Source organism: Microdochium trichocladiopsis, assembly GCF_020744255.1.
Source record: "Microdochium trichocladiopsis strain MPI-CAGE-CH-0230 chromosome Unknown B0I36scaffold_3, whole genome shotgun sequence".
NCBI lineage: Eukaryota > Fungi > Ascomycota > Sordariomycetes > Xylariales > Microdochiaceae > Microdochium > Microdochium trichocladiopsis.
This window is the reverse complement of record NW_025763546.1, coordinates 2,355,273-2,369,746: the sequence shown is the minus strand read 5'-3', so window position 1 is coordinate 2,369,746 and position 14,474 is coordinate 2,355,273. Positions and strand designations below refer to the sequence as shown.

At 56.7% G+C, this 14,474-nt stretch overlaps 5 protein-coding genes across 5 annotated transcripts; 2 read left to right on the top strand and 3 right to left on the bottom strand.

Annotated features, from left to right (window-relative positions):
* Positions 1–1,258: 1,258 nt before the first annotated feature.
* B0I36DRAFT_318048 (uncharacterized protein) lies at positions 1,259–2,873 on the bottom strand. Its single transcript, XM_046153241.1, has one exon. The coding sequence runs from the start codon at positions 2,457–2,459 to the stop codon at positions 1,380–1,382; it is 1,080 nt and encodes a 359-aa protein (XP_046015384.1). The 5' UTR covers positions 2,460–2,873; the 3' UTR covers positions 1,259–1,379.
* Positions 2,874–5,368: 2,495 nt separating this feature from the next.
* B0I36DRAFT_360683 (uncharacterized protein) lies at positions 5,369–6,535 on the top strand (the record flags this gene model as incomplete). The annotated part of the gene is made up of 1 exon (XM_046158354.1): positions 5,369–6,535. One exon carries the CDS (start codon positions 5,369–5,371, stop codon positions 6,533–6,535), a length of 1,167 nt encoding a protein of 388 aa, XP_046015383.1.
* Positions 6,536–7,052: 517 nt separating this feature from the next.
* On the bottom strand, positions 7,053–8,473 carry B0I36DRAFT_318045 (C-3 sterol dehydrogenase/C-4-like protein). Its single transcript, XM_046153240.1, has one exon. It carries the CDS (start codon positions 8,350–8,352, stop codon positions 7,222–7,224), a length of 1,131 nt encoding a protein of 376 aa, XP_046015382.1. The 5' UTR covers positions 8,353–8,473; the 3' UTR covers positions 7,053–7,221.
* A 663-nt stretch (positions 8,474–9,136) lies between these two features.
* On the top strand, positions 9,137–11,620 carry B0I36DRAFT_318043 (ubiquitin-conjugating enzyme/RWD-like protein). The gene is made up of 8 exons (XM_046153239.1): positions 9,137–9,589; positions 9,649–9,682; positions 9,761–9,855; positions 9,951–9,972; positions 10,030–10,126; positions 10,200–10,211; positions 10,280–10,448; positions 10,502–11,620. The coding sequence occupies exons 1-8, from the start codon at positions 9,557–9,559 to the stop codon at positions 11,387–11,389; spliced, it is 1,350 nt and encodes a 449-aa protein (XP_046015381.1). The 5' UTR covers positions 9,137–9,556; the 3' UTR covers positions 11,390–11,620.
* Positions 11,621–11,872: 252 nt separating this feature from the next.
* Positions 11,873–14,154, bottom strand: B0I36DRAFT_238027 (NPL4 family protein; the record flags this gene model as incomplete). Its single annotated transcript, XM_046149576.1, has 4 exons — positions 11,873–12,268; positions 12,333–13,800; positions 13,873–13,997; positions 14,071–14,154. The coding sequence occupies 4 exons, from the start codon at positions 14,152–14,154 to the stop codon at positions 11,873–11,875; spliced, it is 2,073 nt and encodes a 690-aa protein (XP_046015380.1).
* Between the last annotated feature and the right edge of the window lie 320 nt (positions 14,155–14,474).

The following is a 14,474-nucleotide window of genomic DNA, read 5'->3' as shown; positions in this document are numbered from 1 at the left end:
GCAGAGTCGAGTGAATCGAGGAGAGCGCCCAATGGCTGGATGTTGACAACACTACTGGGGATGCTTACAGCTGGGTCATCCGGACTCAGGTATGAGGTGCTCTCGACGCGGTTGGGGAGCAGGCGAGTGTGCTCGTCGGGGCCATGCTCGCCCTCGCGTGTCTCGTGGCGAGAGCTGGGTCGTACATCCTCGTCTTCGAGGTCGTTGGACCTCCAGATCTTGTTCATGGTGGCGATGAGGATGATGAGGCAGCCCAGGTCGTTTCAGTTGCTCGCTCGGCTGCTGTTGCTACCACTAGAGGGCTCGTGACAGAGGGCCAAGGGGAGATGATGAGAGAAGGAGGCTTGGAGCTGGACAAAGAGGAGATGAAGTGGAAGGCGGAATGGCGGACTGTATCTAGGTGGGATTGCCGGGGTGCAAGATGGGAATTTGGAAACAATTGCGTCAACGTCACTGCAGCAGCAGTAGCAGCAGTAGCTAAAGCTCCTCCCTGGTGAGGCCAAGCATTACCCTGGCCGCGCAGATCGCCCATGAGTAACCAAAGTGTTGCCCAGCCGATCGATTAGGTCTGGACCGCCCGCACCGAGCGCACTGGGAGAAGGAGCCTCCCTCACTGTCGTGGCTGCCTGCCCTTCCTTGGTGCTTCCTTCCTCGTTGCTCTTGCCTTTAACTAGCCGGCGCATGTGTGCATGTGCCCGCCATTGCGACGTCATCGACTCGAACCCACTCCTCCACGCGATGCCCGATTCGGCGGCCCCGCGTCTCTGATTGGCTGGCCCGCGCCGCACTGGTGCGTTCTGAACCCTGCTGCCGCTGCTGCCCGCTCCGATCATCGACTCCAACATCGCCTACCAAGCAGCAGAACATGCCTGTGTCGTGAACCACTGGGACGAGGCGTTTTTGGGTTTCGTGAACTACAGTACACTCGCAGGCGCAAGGAAGCCTGTCTTGCTTCCTCACTGCCACCAATTGGCTGCTCTCTTGGTCACTTCTGCCAGATTCTGCGCTAACCACCAACACCCAAGTGACCCTGACCACATGCTCCTTGCCTAAGTACCTACGCTAGGTATGCTTACGTAGCTTGGTGCAGCCGTCAATTGCAGCGTGCCAGAGACACCGTCATACCACACCTCCACATCGTCGGGGTCTATGTCAGCCACCACCATCACCACCACGTTCATATCAATGACACCGCAACGTCCGGATAGACAGTCACTGGAAGAGTTTGGCCGTTCGCGTTGTGACAATGGCAAAAGGTATCTCCGGTTATTATTTATCCTAAAATGCGGGCGATGAAAAAAATAAACCCCACCACAAAACGACTGTTGTAACATACATGCTCAACGCATCACCACGCCAATGCCTGCCTGCTTCGCGTTTTAGGATTCTGCCTTGCTGTGGCATGTGCGCCCCAAGCTGCTGCTGGACGAGTGCCCGCTCATGCTGGATCGCGAAGCATGAGATAGCCGGCCGGCCGACGAAGACATTGACCACCGCTCCTCCCGTTCCTGCTTCTTGCGCTCCCCAGCCTGCCGCCTCATGATTTCGTCCGGCTTCAGTGGGCGGCCCGCAGGTTTGATCGCCTCGGGAGGCAGGGTGGCCGTCGGAAGATTCAGCTTCGCTCTCGCGCGGGGGTCATTCGGCGCGATGCCCGCCTTGCCAAATGTCTCGACCTTGTGCTGCTTGATGGCCTGGCTCGACGGCTCGGCTACGCTCGTCCACTCCTTGATCTGCGAGAGCCAGCCGCTCTTGGCCTCCCGCGAGCTTCTCTTGCTCAGCTTCGCCGTCTGCATTGTGTGTACGCTGCCTCCATCCACCGAGCTCCTGTCTGAACTGTACTGGCTCTGGGTCGTTGACTTCCGTCGCCTTGAAAACCCGCGCTGTAGGAAAGCAGGCGAGACCGGGCTCCTCTCTGGGCTGGAGGGCGAGCCAACGTCCAAGGTGGCCTCCTGGTTCCTGCAGGCTTCGACGTCGACGGGTTTAGGACGATGTGGCTGTGGTGAAGCCTCGATGGTGGTCTCCACCGTAGTCATGGCATGGATCTCAGCCTCACCATCTTGATCATCCAGCGACTTCTCATCGACAGGATCGAGCTTCTTTGAACATTTCTCGCAAATCACACTGTTGCGTGGTTCCTCATCGTCCTCGGGTGATGATTCGGGTTCGAGAAGCGACAAGTACGCCAAATACTCTGGTTTCAACGATGCTGGTTCTTTTTTGTCGTTCGTGCCTCGTGACGGGGATTTCTCGTCAAGTGATTGCCATGGAGTTCTGGGTGTTTGTGCTGTCGACAACCGCGAAGCGGGCTTCACAGCTCGGGTCGGGTAGGAGAAGTTGCGAAGCATTTCGCGCCGCGGTGCAAGCACGGAATGGCGCGCAAAGCCGTCCGCAGGTCCAGGCCGATGAACCGATTCATCAAGTGACTGAAAGGCCGCCATCCTGGATGATAGCGTGGCCATGCACACGGAAAGGCTTCACAGCCGTATAAAAGTCGCTGCCGACTTGTCAAGGATGCCGAGTCGTCAATGTGCGAAGGTATCCTCAGTCGTTGCGCGATGTTGCTTGAAGTTGACCCTTCGCACCACGTGTAAGAGAAAGAAAAAACGACCTCGTCGATGTAAAAATGTCGTGACTGGCTGTTCTATGCCTAGAGGTCGAAGAAGGGACAGCTTGAAGAAGCGTGTAAAGTGGAAAATGGAACTTCTGCAAGCAACAATGTATCTGTTGCTACAAAGGGTCCGCTCGGCTGGGAATTCGAGAATGTTAAATTGCCTGCGGGAGTCCCATCAAAAAGACCCTTTGGCCGGGGATTCAGGTGGGTTCACGCCTTGATGCTCGGTAGAACGCAGGGCAATGGCACGGCACAAAGGAATGATCGGCAGAGATCAGCACGCACAGTACGGTGGCGGGCTAGCAGAGCGGCGTCCCAACGGCGGCGGTTGCCCTCATTACCCACGCGCTGATGTCCGCGAAACGCTAATTAGGTCGAGCCGCGTTCTTCGCCTGTTAGAGTTTAGCGTGCTGAGACGGCATTGCCGCAGACGCCTGGCTCCGGGACTTTGGCCACTATTATCTTCTCGCGTGGACGTAGGCCAGAGCAATGAAACGAGGGGAAGGAGAAAATCGTCCCTCGACAGCGGAAACTGCCCACCAACGTTCCGTCTCGAGACTCGCGTTCGGGACTAATCGCTGCAACTGTGTGAATGGCGTATCAAGGGAGAACGAAGACGACGTTGTGGGGACAGCAAAACAGCTGTGAGGCGCTGGCGAGGGACGAGGGAGGAAATAGAGTTGGGATGGCGTCGGATAGGGAAGAACTAACTCAGCTGCGTCCAACTCTTGAGCGAGCCAGACCCAACGAGCTGGGTCGTCAGGAGGACCACGCACGCCCAGCTTGGGCTTGGGCACATGCTCTACAGTATTTAAGCACGTTCCTCGAGGCTGTGTGGAACGCACGCGCGTGCGAACACACGTTTGCTGCAGGACCAAACCCAACCTGTGATGCCTGCCAGCCAGTCAGCCAGCCCAGCCTGGACTCAGACGAATAGGCCGCCAGGTCGGACCCGCTCAAGAAACTCTCACGAGCTGCATTCTCGTGCGTTGAGCAAAAAATGTCTCTGGTTGTACCATAGTAAGTGAGACCTGGGCGCCGAGCGTCCGAGACAGGTGAAGCGTGACCGGCGAATTAGTCGTCAGAGTTCGTGTTGTCCCACACGTGGTGGTTGCCAAATGCATCCTGGCGACCGACGGAAATTGCCCGTGGCACTGAGACAAAACCATCACAATTGCCATGACAACCTTGTCCAGCAGTTACGTCCATTGTGTCTCGGAAGTTCCCAATAGGCGCAGGACCTCCAGTCCTGCGCAGCAGGCCACGGGCACAGTCGGCCACGTCAAAGGATTGTAGGCATGTCCACTGTGCCATGCCTGACCTAACTGCAAACGTCGGGACCAGCTGCGAGCCACCAGCCAGTCGGGACGGAGATTGTCGTGCAGTCGATCGGCCCATGGGTGCCACACCCCGGCTCGTGCTCCCTGCAGAGTCTGTACGCCCACCTGCAGCCCTCGGCGCTTGGAGGCTGTTCAGCTCGGGAGCCAACCGGGTTGCCACTTTGGGGGCTTACGACCATCATGATGTTCCCCATCTGTCGACCCTTTGGGACAGGCTCAGGACAGACACGACAGCGAGTGGTCGAGTCCTGCCTCGGGCAATACTGTGTCATCCTTCTTTCACTGGTGGGTGGCGGAAGATACCTTCCAGCATTGACATGCTTACTTTAGTAAGGCTCGCAAGGCTTTCCACGTGTGTCGCTGACTTGTGTATGTTAAATGCTGTGTGTTCCTGCTTTTCTGGTCGCATACCTGAATGCCCATCCGGACTTTGCGGCCGTGTTGGTGTTCTGGGCTCGGCTCAGGCCCCGAGACATGTGGTAGCTGGTGGCTTGCACGCAACAACCAACGATGCGCGCCAGGGCAATTTGGTGGTTTGCGATCATACGATGCGAGGCAACCATAGAGGTGAGTTGGGGATACTGTAGCCGCCCGCTAGGCGTGGGTTCTGATCGCGGGAAGCCAAGGACGGGGACGGGCCAGAACATTGTCCTTTCTTTTGTGCGATGCATGCAACCGACACAAGCTACGGTGGCTGAACCTGGGCCTTTGGCCAAGACTACATGATGGTCAACCTCTCAGGTGGGATATCTCGCAATGAGTGCGAGGACCGAGTCTCAGAACCGTATTCGAACGAATCTTCTAAACCACGTGTGCCGTGGAACTCGTGTGAAGGCAGCCGTGCCGGGGATGGGAACACCCTTCCCGCCATGAGCCGTAGAGCCCCCGCCCACTCGGGTTGACTCCTGAACAAGGTTGGCTTCATTAGGACCTGGCCATGTAACCGGGAGTGCCTCGCATTAGGATAAATCGTGCCGCTCTTGGTTGAACCGCGATTTTTGTGATTATCCTATCTTGGGTTTTCGTGTTTGACTTGGACCTCCAGGCAGGCACCCAGACGCAGGCAGACAGAGAGGCAGGCAGGTAGTGACAAGCATGTACTCAATGATGGAACCAATGAACTGGGCAGTGGACCTGTGCCCCACCTGACTAAGCCCCCGTATGAGGACAATAAGCATGTGGAGACCAGCCCCTAGACGGGTTGCTCGACAAGTCATCGCCAATACATCTCGCCAGAAGCAAGGATAACAGCGTTGGAAACAGTCCACAGATAGTCCCAAATAACCCCGCAGCATCACGACTGGCTAGTAGAGGCAGCGAGACGTCTTCCCCGTCGTGGCAGGGACGTCACGTCTCACATAGTCTCAGCACCATATCTAAAATTATCTGCTGCAGGGCAGCACCACTCCGGGAAACCATGCCCAGCCTGACTCTGAACACGAATATCACAAACGCCAACACGGTGGTGGCGCCATCGCCGCCCCAGGGAGTAGCTCAGATCTCGGAGCAACAGACACAATCCCATCCTCAAGCCGTACCAGAAGCGACCACCTCTCACGACAAGGTCGCCTCCGTCACACCCCACAAGGAAGAAACATCCACTTCACAGGATGCACGGCCAGGGTCGCCGCCGTCCAGGCGGTCGGAATCCCCTCAGAGGCCGCCATACAGCCCGATAACACCGCCGCTCCGGGCCAGCGAGCTCCCAGAAAGACCAGAGTACACACATCTCAACCAACTGCCGCAGACGGCAGTGGAGCCTCCCCGGCCGGAGCCCATAGACTTTGCCAGCAACCCAGATGTGCTCGCCCTGCAGAGCGCCATCGCCATCCTGCAGATGCAGAAGCGCAAGGCTTCCGCCGACATGGTGGCGCTGAGCAAGGCCAAGGAGGCCGCGCTGGCAGACCCGGCAGCCTTCCTCGCAGACCTGGGTAGTGGGAAGGTCGCCCAGGAAGGCGACAACTTGTTCATTGGGGAAGGCGGAGACTCAGACAGCAGTAGTGACGGCGGCTCCGACACAGACGATGAGTCTGGGGTGCCCTCGTCGATATCTGAAGATCCAGGTACCGCGGCAATGGCACCACGGAGACAGAGGAAGCCGAAAGCACGAGCGTCAAGGGCCGGCAAACAGCCAACAGCCAAGCAAAGCTCGCAGCCGTGGCACAACCTGCCAAAGCCACAGAATGTAGTCCGTATGCCGGCGATCAACTGGGCGCAGTACGCAATCGTGGGCGAGTCCCTCGACAAGCTGCATCAGGAGCAGGTCAGCGCGCCCACACAGGGCAGCCCAGCAGTGATGCAAGCCGACGGCACCTACGAATTCACGTTTGGCAGCGCCAGTGGTCCTGCCGGTATATTCAACAGGCAGGAGAAGCTGCTCGGCGTCGCGGCACCATACAACCCGGGCAAAGACAAATTGGCATCACAGAGAAAAGGCAGCAGTACGACGACACAAAATGGTCTCCACCAGCAGCAACAATCACAAAACAGCCAGCAGCCAGTCGCACCGGCAGGCCCGGCAAAGACACAACCATCTGGGCCTACTGCTGCTGCTGCGGCACCTGGCACGGCAACACAGCGCTAGAGTCGCCCCGCGAGCCTGTCCTACAGGGACACAACGACAGAGAAGCTGAAGAAGCAAGCCAAAGAAATCAAGGGCAAAGCCAAGAAGAGTCAGAGGGAGCGATCGAACATTTCGCTCAGGCAGAGCGCGGTTTTGAACTCCAGCAAGGCGCGGACACACTGCTAGGACGACTGGCATACAGTAGATACCCAGATGAGGGGGTGCATTGACCACGAACGATATGACTGAATGAGGCAAGGGAAGGTCATGACGCGCGTGTAGAAGCAGCAGCTTAGCAGAGTCGAAACAGGTTGTCTCCGAACTCAGGCTACGATGTGCCTTTCCATTATTGCGGGATGGGGATGGCTGCAGTACGAGTCAACCATAAGCGTAGGTTTTCCCGATCCCACCCCACAGCCTGGGGTAGTTTCGGTGCGCTGTCCTCGCTAGGCTTGCACATTGGTGTACATCCCAATGCTCGCCGGCCACTGTTTGTAGGTGGCCACACAGGGACCAAAGCGAATAAATATTATTAAAGATGTCTGTATACATGTCACCTTGGACATAGTCGTGTTACCCATCCCAACCTTTTGCCCTGACCTTCACGTTCTTCAATGCAAGCCTACTGCATAGAAGTGAAAGTACGCTGTTACTGCCATGATCCCATTCTTTTCCTCATCGTCCACGTTATCTGCTGTCCCCTTCGTCTAAGCCTTTACGGGCGCCCCCATCCGCGGGTCATTTTCCATGGTCCACTTGACAGCTCTCTGCACGCCCTCGGTGAGCGTTACAAGTGGTTCGTACCCAAGCCTCGTCCGCGCCTTTGAGATGTCATAGTACCGCGTCATTGTGCTGTAGATGATGCGCTGGCGGTTGAAGGTCGGAGGCTTGCGCATGATGCCAAATGCAATCTCGCTAAGCAGGCCGAGGACGAGACCCAGGTCGCGAGACAGCGTCCAGACGTGGCTGGTGCCGCGCGGGGACCCGGCGGCGCGCCAAATAGCGCGCATCATGTCCCAGAAGTAGACGGGGCTGCCATTGGTCACGATGAAGGCCTCGCCGTCGACGCGCTCGTGGTCAAGCGGTATCGTGGGGTTGCTGGCGGTGAGCAGCAGCGCGCGGGCGGCGAGCAGGTGTGCGTGAGCGACGTTCTCGACGTAGGTAAAGTCGAAGAGGTTCGAGTTGTCGCCAACCTGGACCTTGTCCTTGTTGGTCTTGTAGATCTGGACGGTGTGGTAGACGAGCTGAACGTCGCCCTCGCCAAAGATGCCCGAGGGGCGGATAGAGGTGGTGAGCAACTTGGGGGCTTCAGCGGCGCGGTTTGCAGCGAGGACAAGCTCCTCGGCCTGCGCTTTGGTCTCGGAGTAGTACTCGGTTTGCTGCTTGCCGCGGATCACGGGGTACTCTTCATCGGCGTTGACGAGGTCGCTGGTGTTGTCGCTGAGGATGCTGGCCGAGCTCGTGTATACGAGAGCCTGGACACCGGCCTGCTGGCAGGCGGCAATGACGGCACGAGTGCCGTCGACATTGACTTTCTTGAAGAGGTCGTTAGAGATGGCGGAACTGCCTTGGGCGGGGGGAGAGGCGGTATGGATGACGACGTCTGGACGGAGGCGGCCCAGGACCTTTGCGAGATTGTCGGCGTCGGTGATGTCGGCCTCGACGTACTCGACGCCGTCAGAGGCAGGGCGGCGGTTGCGCTGGCACCTGAGATCGACTACGGCAACGGAGGACGAGTTCCAGTCGCGGAGGACGAGGTTGACGACATGGTGGCCGAGGAAGCCGCAGCCGCCAATGACGAGGACACGGCCGAGATCGAGCTTGTCGGAGGGAGCCATGGTGGAGGGAGGCGGCGGGTTGCCTGTGCGGAGGTGGCTGCGAGAGCAGAGAAGTGGCCTGGTGAGTTTTGAGGGCCCCGGTGCTGATGTTGGAGATAGAGATGGAGGTGGTGGTTGTGGGTGGTGATGGTGGTCGCTCAATAGGGGACGCGCCTACTGGAATAGGCAATCCTGGAGAAATTTAGGCGGCGGAGCCCCCAAGGGGTTCCCGGCCGGGCTGACATGGGGGCCGGGACCGGACTATGTGCGCCATCGTACGCTTATGCAGACGGACCGTCTTGAGCTGGGGGGGGGGGGGGGTCAACAAGACAGGACCACGGCATCCGCCAGGTCATACCGGGTTGACAATCCAGAAGAGCAGATTTCTTGTCCATGAAGTCTGCGGCAAGCGTGGCTTGGATTTGGTCCCAGGCTGGGAAACGACCGGCGGACGGCGGCAACGACCACCAGAGGCGGGGCACACACCTCTCAAGAGGCGTGGCGATGGTCTGGGGACATCTGGGTCCAACAATGCGAGCGGGCAATCCTGGATTGCAAACAGAATAGATGCCTCGAAAGACCCACGGAGAAGGGCAGGGTCGCAGATTGTAGATGGGGCTCCTGATTTCTACATAGGGTAGTGTACTTAGTCACGCAGCGGAGCTTGAGGCTCACTGACTGCAACTGGTTGTTTGTGCCAAAAGTGCCAGAGCTTCGCATCGTGGCAGCGCGGCCATTGAGGGTTGCTCCTCCTCCAGCAGTGTCGGCCTCCACCAACATATCCCTGCCTTGGGCCTCACCAGACCCCGTGATCACCACCATCACCACCACCACCCTCGTCCTCCACCACAACCACCACAGCCATTCTCTTCCGCTTATCAGCGCGCCTGCCTGTCCCAGCTGCCCATTTCCGCGTGTCTTCTGGTGCGGTGCAAAGGCTCGAGATTGCACACCGGCACCTTGCAGCAGGCCTCGTTGTTCCAGCATCTCGTGGTACGGGTGTCTGCACCACCCACAGCCTGCAGCCTCCCCACACGTCAAAGTGCCTCGCCAGCCGGCTTGCTTTTTCAGGCAAACTTCACCGCTACGTATCAAGAGACAAAATAGGCTGCAGATAAAGACCGGCAAAACAGAAAGCTCCGTCTTGAACTAGATCCGCCATCGACACACAAACGCATCTTTCTCTCCTCTCCCTCCGCCGTGGCTGCCCATCCGAGTCACGGCCATGGCAGACCACTCTATCTTCCGCATCACAAAGGTACCAACCTTGTATCCGTCCTCATACACCCTCGCTGACACTATTCTTCATGGCAACAGGAAATCAGTGACCTCCAAAAGAGCTCGGATTTGTGTATGTAGTCTCGCATCATCTGGTCACGCCCCAAACATGGCGACTGACTTGCTTGCTCGTCTCACTACATCATCACAGCACTGGCTGTGGCTTTCCGTGACTCGGATGTCCGCAATGTCAGAGCCATCATCATTGGGCCTCATGATAGCCCTTATGAGTTCGGATTCTTCGAGGTGAGACGGCTAGAACTACAGGCCAGCGATAAGCAACGCTGAGAGACACCTCATGTTGGGGGCGAAGTCGTAGAAATGTACTGACCGCCTTGTAGTTTGCTATCAGATTCCCAAAAGGTCAGTCTGTCCACCACGTCTGCGAGACATGCCGCTCGAGGCCCTAACTTGGTCCAGACTACCCAAGAAAATTTCCTGCAGTGACATCCATGACGACGAATAGAGGCCAGTGTCGCTTCAATCCAAACATATACGCCTGTGGCAAGGTTTGTCTGTGCGTATCACTTTCCGAATTCATGACCAGATGTCCACAAGAACTGACAGTACGTCTTCTTGAATCTATATAGGTCCATTCTTGGGTTAGTGCAAGTTCCAGCGCCTGTTCTCCAGAGTAACGGCCGTGTGCTAAATAACTCATGTTCTTCAGTACCTGGAGGGGTGAGCCAGGCGAAGAGTGGTCGGCTGCGCAAGGCCTGGAATCGATTCTGCTGTCTATCCAAAGTCTCATGTCCTCAAATCCATACGAAAACGAGCCTGGATTTGAGAACAAACATGGAGAAACAGACAAGAAGGATCAGCTCGACTACGTCAGGAAGGTTCGTATCACAGGCTCGCAGACAAGTAGTTCCGAAAGCTGATGGGCATGAAGATTCGACACGAGACTCTGAGGGTCACCGTCATTAGACGACTAGAACAGCTTCTGGACATTCCGGAACCAGGTGGGAATCAACCTCCAGTGTTTGAACGTCATGCCTATGCCATTGACGCTACATACCAACATCCGGACGACGTCGAGACCGCGTGGGAGCCTTTCAAGGATCTCATCAAACACAGATTCTTATGGCACTACGAGTCCTATCTGGACGCCGTCAATAAGGCACGATTAGAATCTCCTGATGGCACTTCGTTTGCGCGAATGCCCTTTGAGGGAGCCGGCAACTCCATGGACGGGAAGTTCAACTACACGGCACTAGAGACGCGACTGCGTGCCATCAAAGCAGCCCTTGATCAGGAGGTAGTGCAGTGGACAGAGGAAGGCAAGGAGACCAAGAATCTCGAAAGCACTGTGGGCATCAACCTGGCTCGCCAGTACGAGCAAATCCGTGATGCGTTTAAGCAGAGCGGAGCTCCACGCAACGTGGAAATTCTCGATGGCAACCCATTTGTGTGGATCTTGACGTTCTTCGGGCGTCCCATGACAAATCTCGACGGCGGGATGTTCCGCGTCCGACTGACGTTCAGCCCACGGTTTCCCGAGGAACAACCAAGAGTGCGCTATGAGACCAAGGTCTTTCACCACCGAGTAAGCAAGGACGGCACACCATGCTATTTTCCTGGCAGCAGCCGCCGCGACGATGTTAGACAGCACATAGACGCCATAATCGAAGCGCTCGAGGAGGAATCACCCCCTTACGACCCGCGGACTCTGGTTCACTTGGAAGCACACAAGCTCTTTTGGGGCGATGCAGCCGAGAAGAAGCTCTACAACCGCAGGCTGCGCCGCTCAGTCCAGGACAGCATGGATGAAGCTTTCTGAGCTCTCGGACGTTGTGCGGTAGATGTTGGCCAATCATGATCTTTGACGGCGGGGCATCCGTCAACAGGCTATTATTGATCCTGCATAGAGTCATACTCCGCGGAACATGTGGTCTCTATGCTTAGCATTCGTCCGTGACAAGGTTCAACCATTCTACTGCCGTGCAAGCGCCACACGTCACTAGTATTCCGCTTTGGCTTACGCGCGTTAGAAAGAAATTGAGGACATCGCATATCTTGAAGTGTCCATGCATTTAGAGTAATGATCCGATACGCGGATCTGCGGAAGAGCCTTAACACCACCGTGGGGAACATTGAATCTGTATCATCACCACTAGTCTAGCTGCTTGCAAGTTGGCTCATTGTCTCGCCTCCGGAGAAGCAGCTCCTCCAGTCGTACTGGCTGCTGTATTTCCACAATATTCCCACTTCTAATGTTGGAGCCCAAAGAAACAGTTACCCCACTAACAGGCATATTCCACGCCTACAGATCCTTAAACTGCGCGCGGTCGTAGTGTGGCTGATCACGTCTTGGTTGCTGGTCGTTGACGGTACTGCTGCTGCTCTGGTCGGGTACGTGGTTGTTCCGCTCGTTCAGCCTAACGGCAGCAAGACGCTTAGTGAGCGGCTCACCACCACGGGTTTTCTGAAGATTAGGGGTTGCAGTAGAAGCAGAGGTTGACGATGGAGACAGTGAGGACAGCGACGCAGTATCAAGCTGGTAGCCGTCGCCGCTCGGAGGGCGAGGACGCTTGGGGATTCTCTCACCAGTCGATTGCAAAATGGCTTCCAGGGTCTGCCATCCGGGCATAGAGAACAACTGATACGTGTCGGCCAGATCCTGTGTGGTTGCGGCCCGGCAGAGAAGAGCCTCCTCCTCCTGTAATGACAAACGGGTTAGCACACCTCCATCGTGCGATCTGTAACAAAGACGTCAGACTTACTTTTGACAGCACTCCCATGCCATGGATGAATGCCAGCAATTGGAAGTCAGAGAGCGCTGCGACCTTGTTGTTGCCGCTAGGACCAAGCGCCTTGGCAACAGCACGAAGCTCCTGGCTTTCACCCATCGCCTCGCGGTTAGCGATGGGGAAAGTCGGCGTCGTGAAGAGTGGTTTCGGCTCCGCAGGGAAACCATGTGTTACCGTGACGAAGAGATATTCTACTGGGAATGATGGTTTCGCGTTCTCTTGGACTTCGAGTCCGTACTCGTTAATTCTGCGGTAGAAGACTTCTGGAATATACCTGGTCCGGCTCGTCGATCCATCTTCTTCCTCCTCGTCTCGGACGAGCATGACGTTCGGATCTGCCGACGGCTCAATAAGATCAGCGCGAACCATTTCGACAGAGTCGTTAGAGGCCTGGTAGGCAGAAATCGCGATCTGCCCAGCTTCATCACCAGACACTATACAGGTGACAAAGCGGGAGCCAAACCGCCCAGTGTCGCTCCATTTTGTGGCAAGGGGGTGCTGTGCTTGCAGCCGTGACGCAAAGCAGACTTCTAGGGACGACAGAAAGTACGAGTCGGCATGCCTCTTGCAGATTACCGTCCCGTCTCCAGCTCCCGCATCCAGCAAATCGGTAAGGATGACGCCGACCTGCTCAAGTCCGCATAGCTTGGCTACCTCGTTGACTGCGTTCTCAGCCTCAAAGGGGTTGAGTGTCACGCCATCAACCTCATCCACCTGCGGCGGCTCGTAGATCGCCTCCACCACCGCCTTGACTCCAAGCGGTACTTCAGTGTACTCAGCATACCGTCCGTATAGGTAACCTACTCGTTGCGACCCAGTCGCACGCCAAGAGTTCAGGAATGTGTTCACAATATCGAAAGATGCAAACTCGACGTGATCAACGCAGCGGAAACTCTGTGGCTGCAGCGTGATGGCGCTTGGCTGGCATTTTGTGCAAATACCTTCTGGCCACTGAGGATGGCCCGATGGGCAATCCCGCTTGACACGGTGGTAGGGCTCTTTGAGCGGCGGAATGAAGGAGCTGCCCAGCTCAGGTTTGTTGGTCGCGGAGTTGACCTTGCGGAGGTGCGAATGAAGTGACAGGTATTTGATCTTCTTGTCCTTCAGGTATTGAGGGTTGAAAGGGTCGAGAGGCATGCAGTAGTCGCACATGCCCTTGGGCGCATGCTTGCACATACGGTGGTCCCTTCCCCGTGGTATCTTGCCATCGAGCTTGTCTAATCGGTCGTCCAGAGGCGACTGCCTCACCACCTCCCATGGATTCTTGATAATGGCCGTCGGTGATCTCAGTGGCGCAGGGTTGATAGGGAAATCGGCCGTGGGCAAGATTGGCTTGCCATCAAGTCTGTTTGATGAGGTTGCCAGCGATGTCGAGCTCGTGGTGTCACCGTTCATGTTGGAGTCTAGGTGGGAGTACTTTATGAATATCAAATCTCCGTGACTACAGTCAAGCACATGTTGTTGTTAGTATGCCGGGAAACCAGAAGGAATGCGAGATCGCAAGTAAACATACTTCAGCCCTATCTGGCCAACCTTGTATTGCGCGATATCGACAATCTTCTTGGAATCCTTGGCCAGCGGGTCGGGGGACATGGATATCGATCGTGGGTCGACAGTGGGCGGAAGTTGTTGCGTGAGCTGGCAGATCAAATACGTGTGAGCGAGCTACCAGAGAGCAAAATGAGCAGGAACAACAGCCAGGGCGACTTACCATTTCACCAAGCGTCCCGAAGGTGTCATCCTTGTCGATGGTGATCCGGATCATGCCATCCGGCCCTCGGAGTCGGAGGAGCATGGTGGGCGTGGAGGCGAAAGGCTTCCGGGGCGATGCTCTTGGATGTTTCTCAGACCGGCTTCCCGGACAGTTTGGCACGGCGCGACGTAGAGATGAAAGACAGATCGCTCTGCGATCGATCTGCGTTGGTCGTATGCTGCTGTCAGGCTACGAGGACGTCAAGAAAGCTGCAGGCGTGGAGCGGTGGTGTGGGATCCTGCCCCACGTACTGATCCGGGCAGCTACGGAGGGAGCTGTTGTTGGTGGATGCTTGCGTTGGGCAGGTGGTAACCGGATCGTAAGGCCTTCGTGGGAGCTGCACTGGAACCTCCAGTGTACGT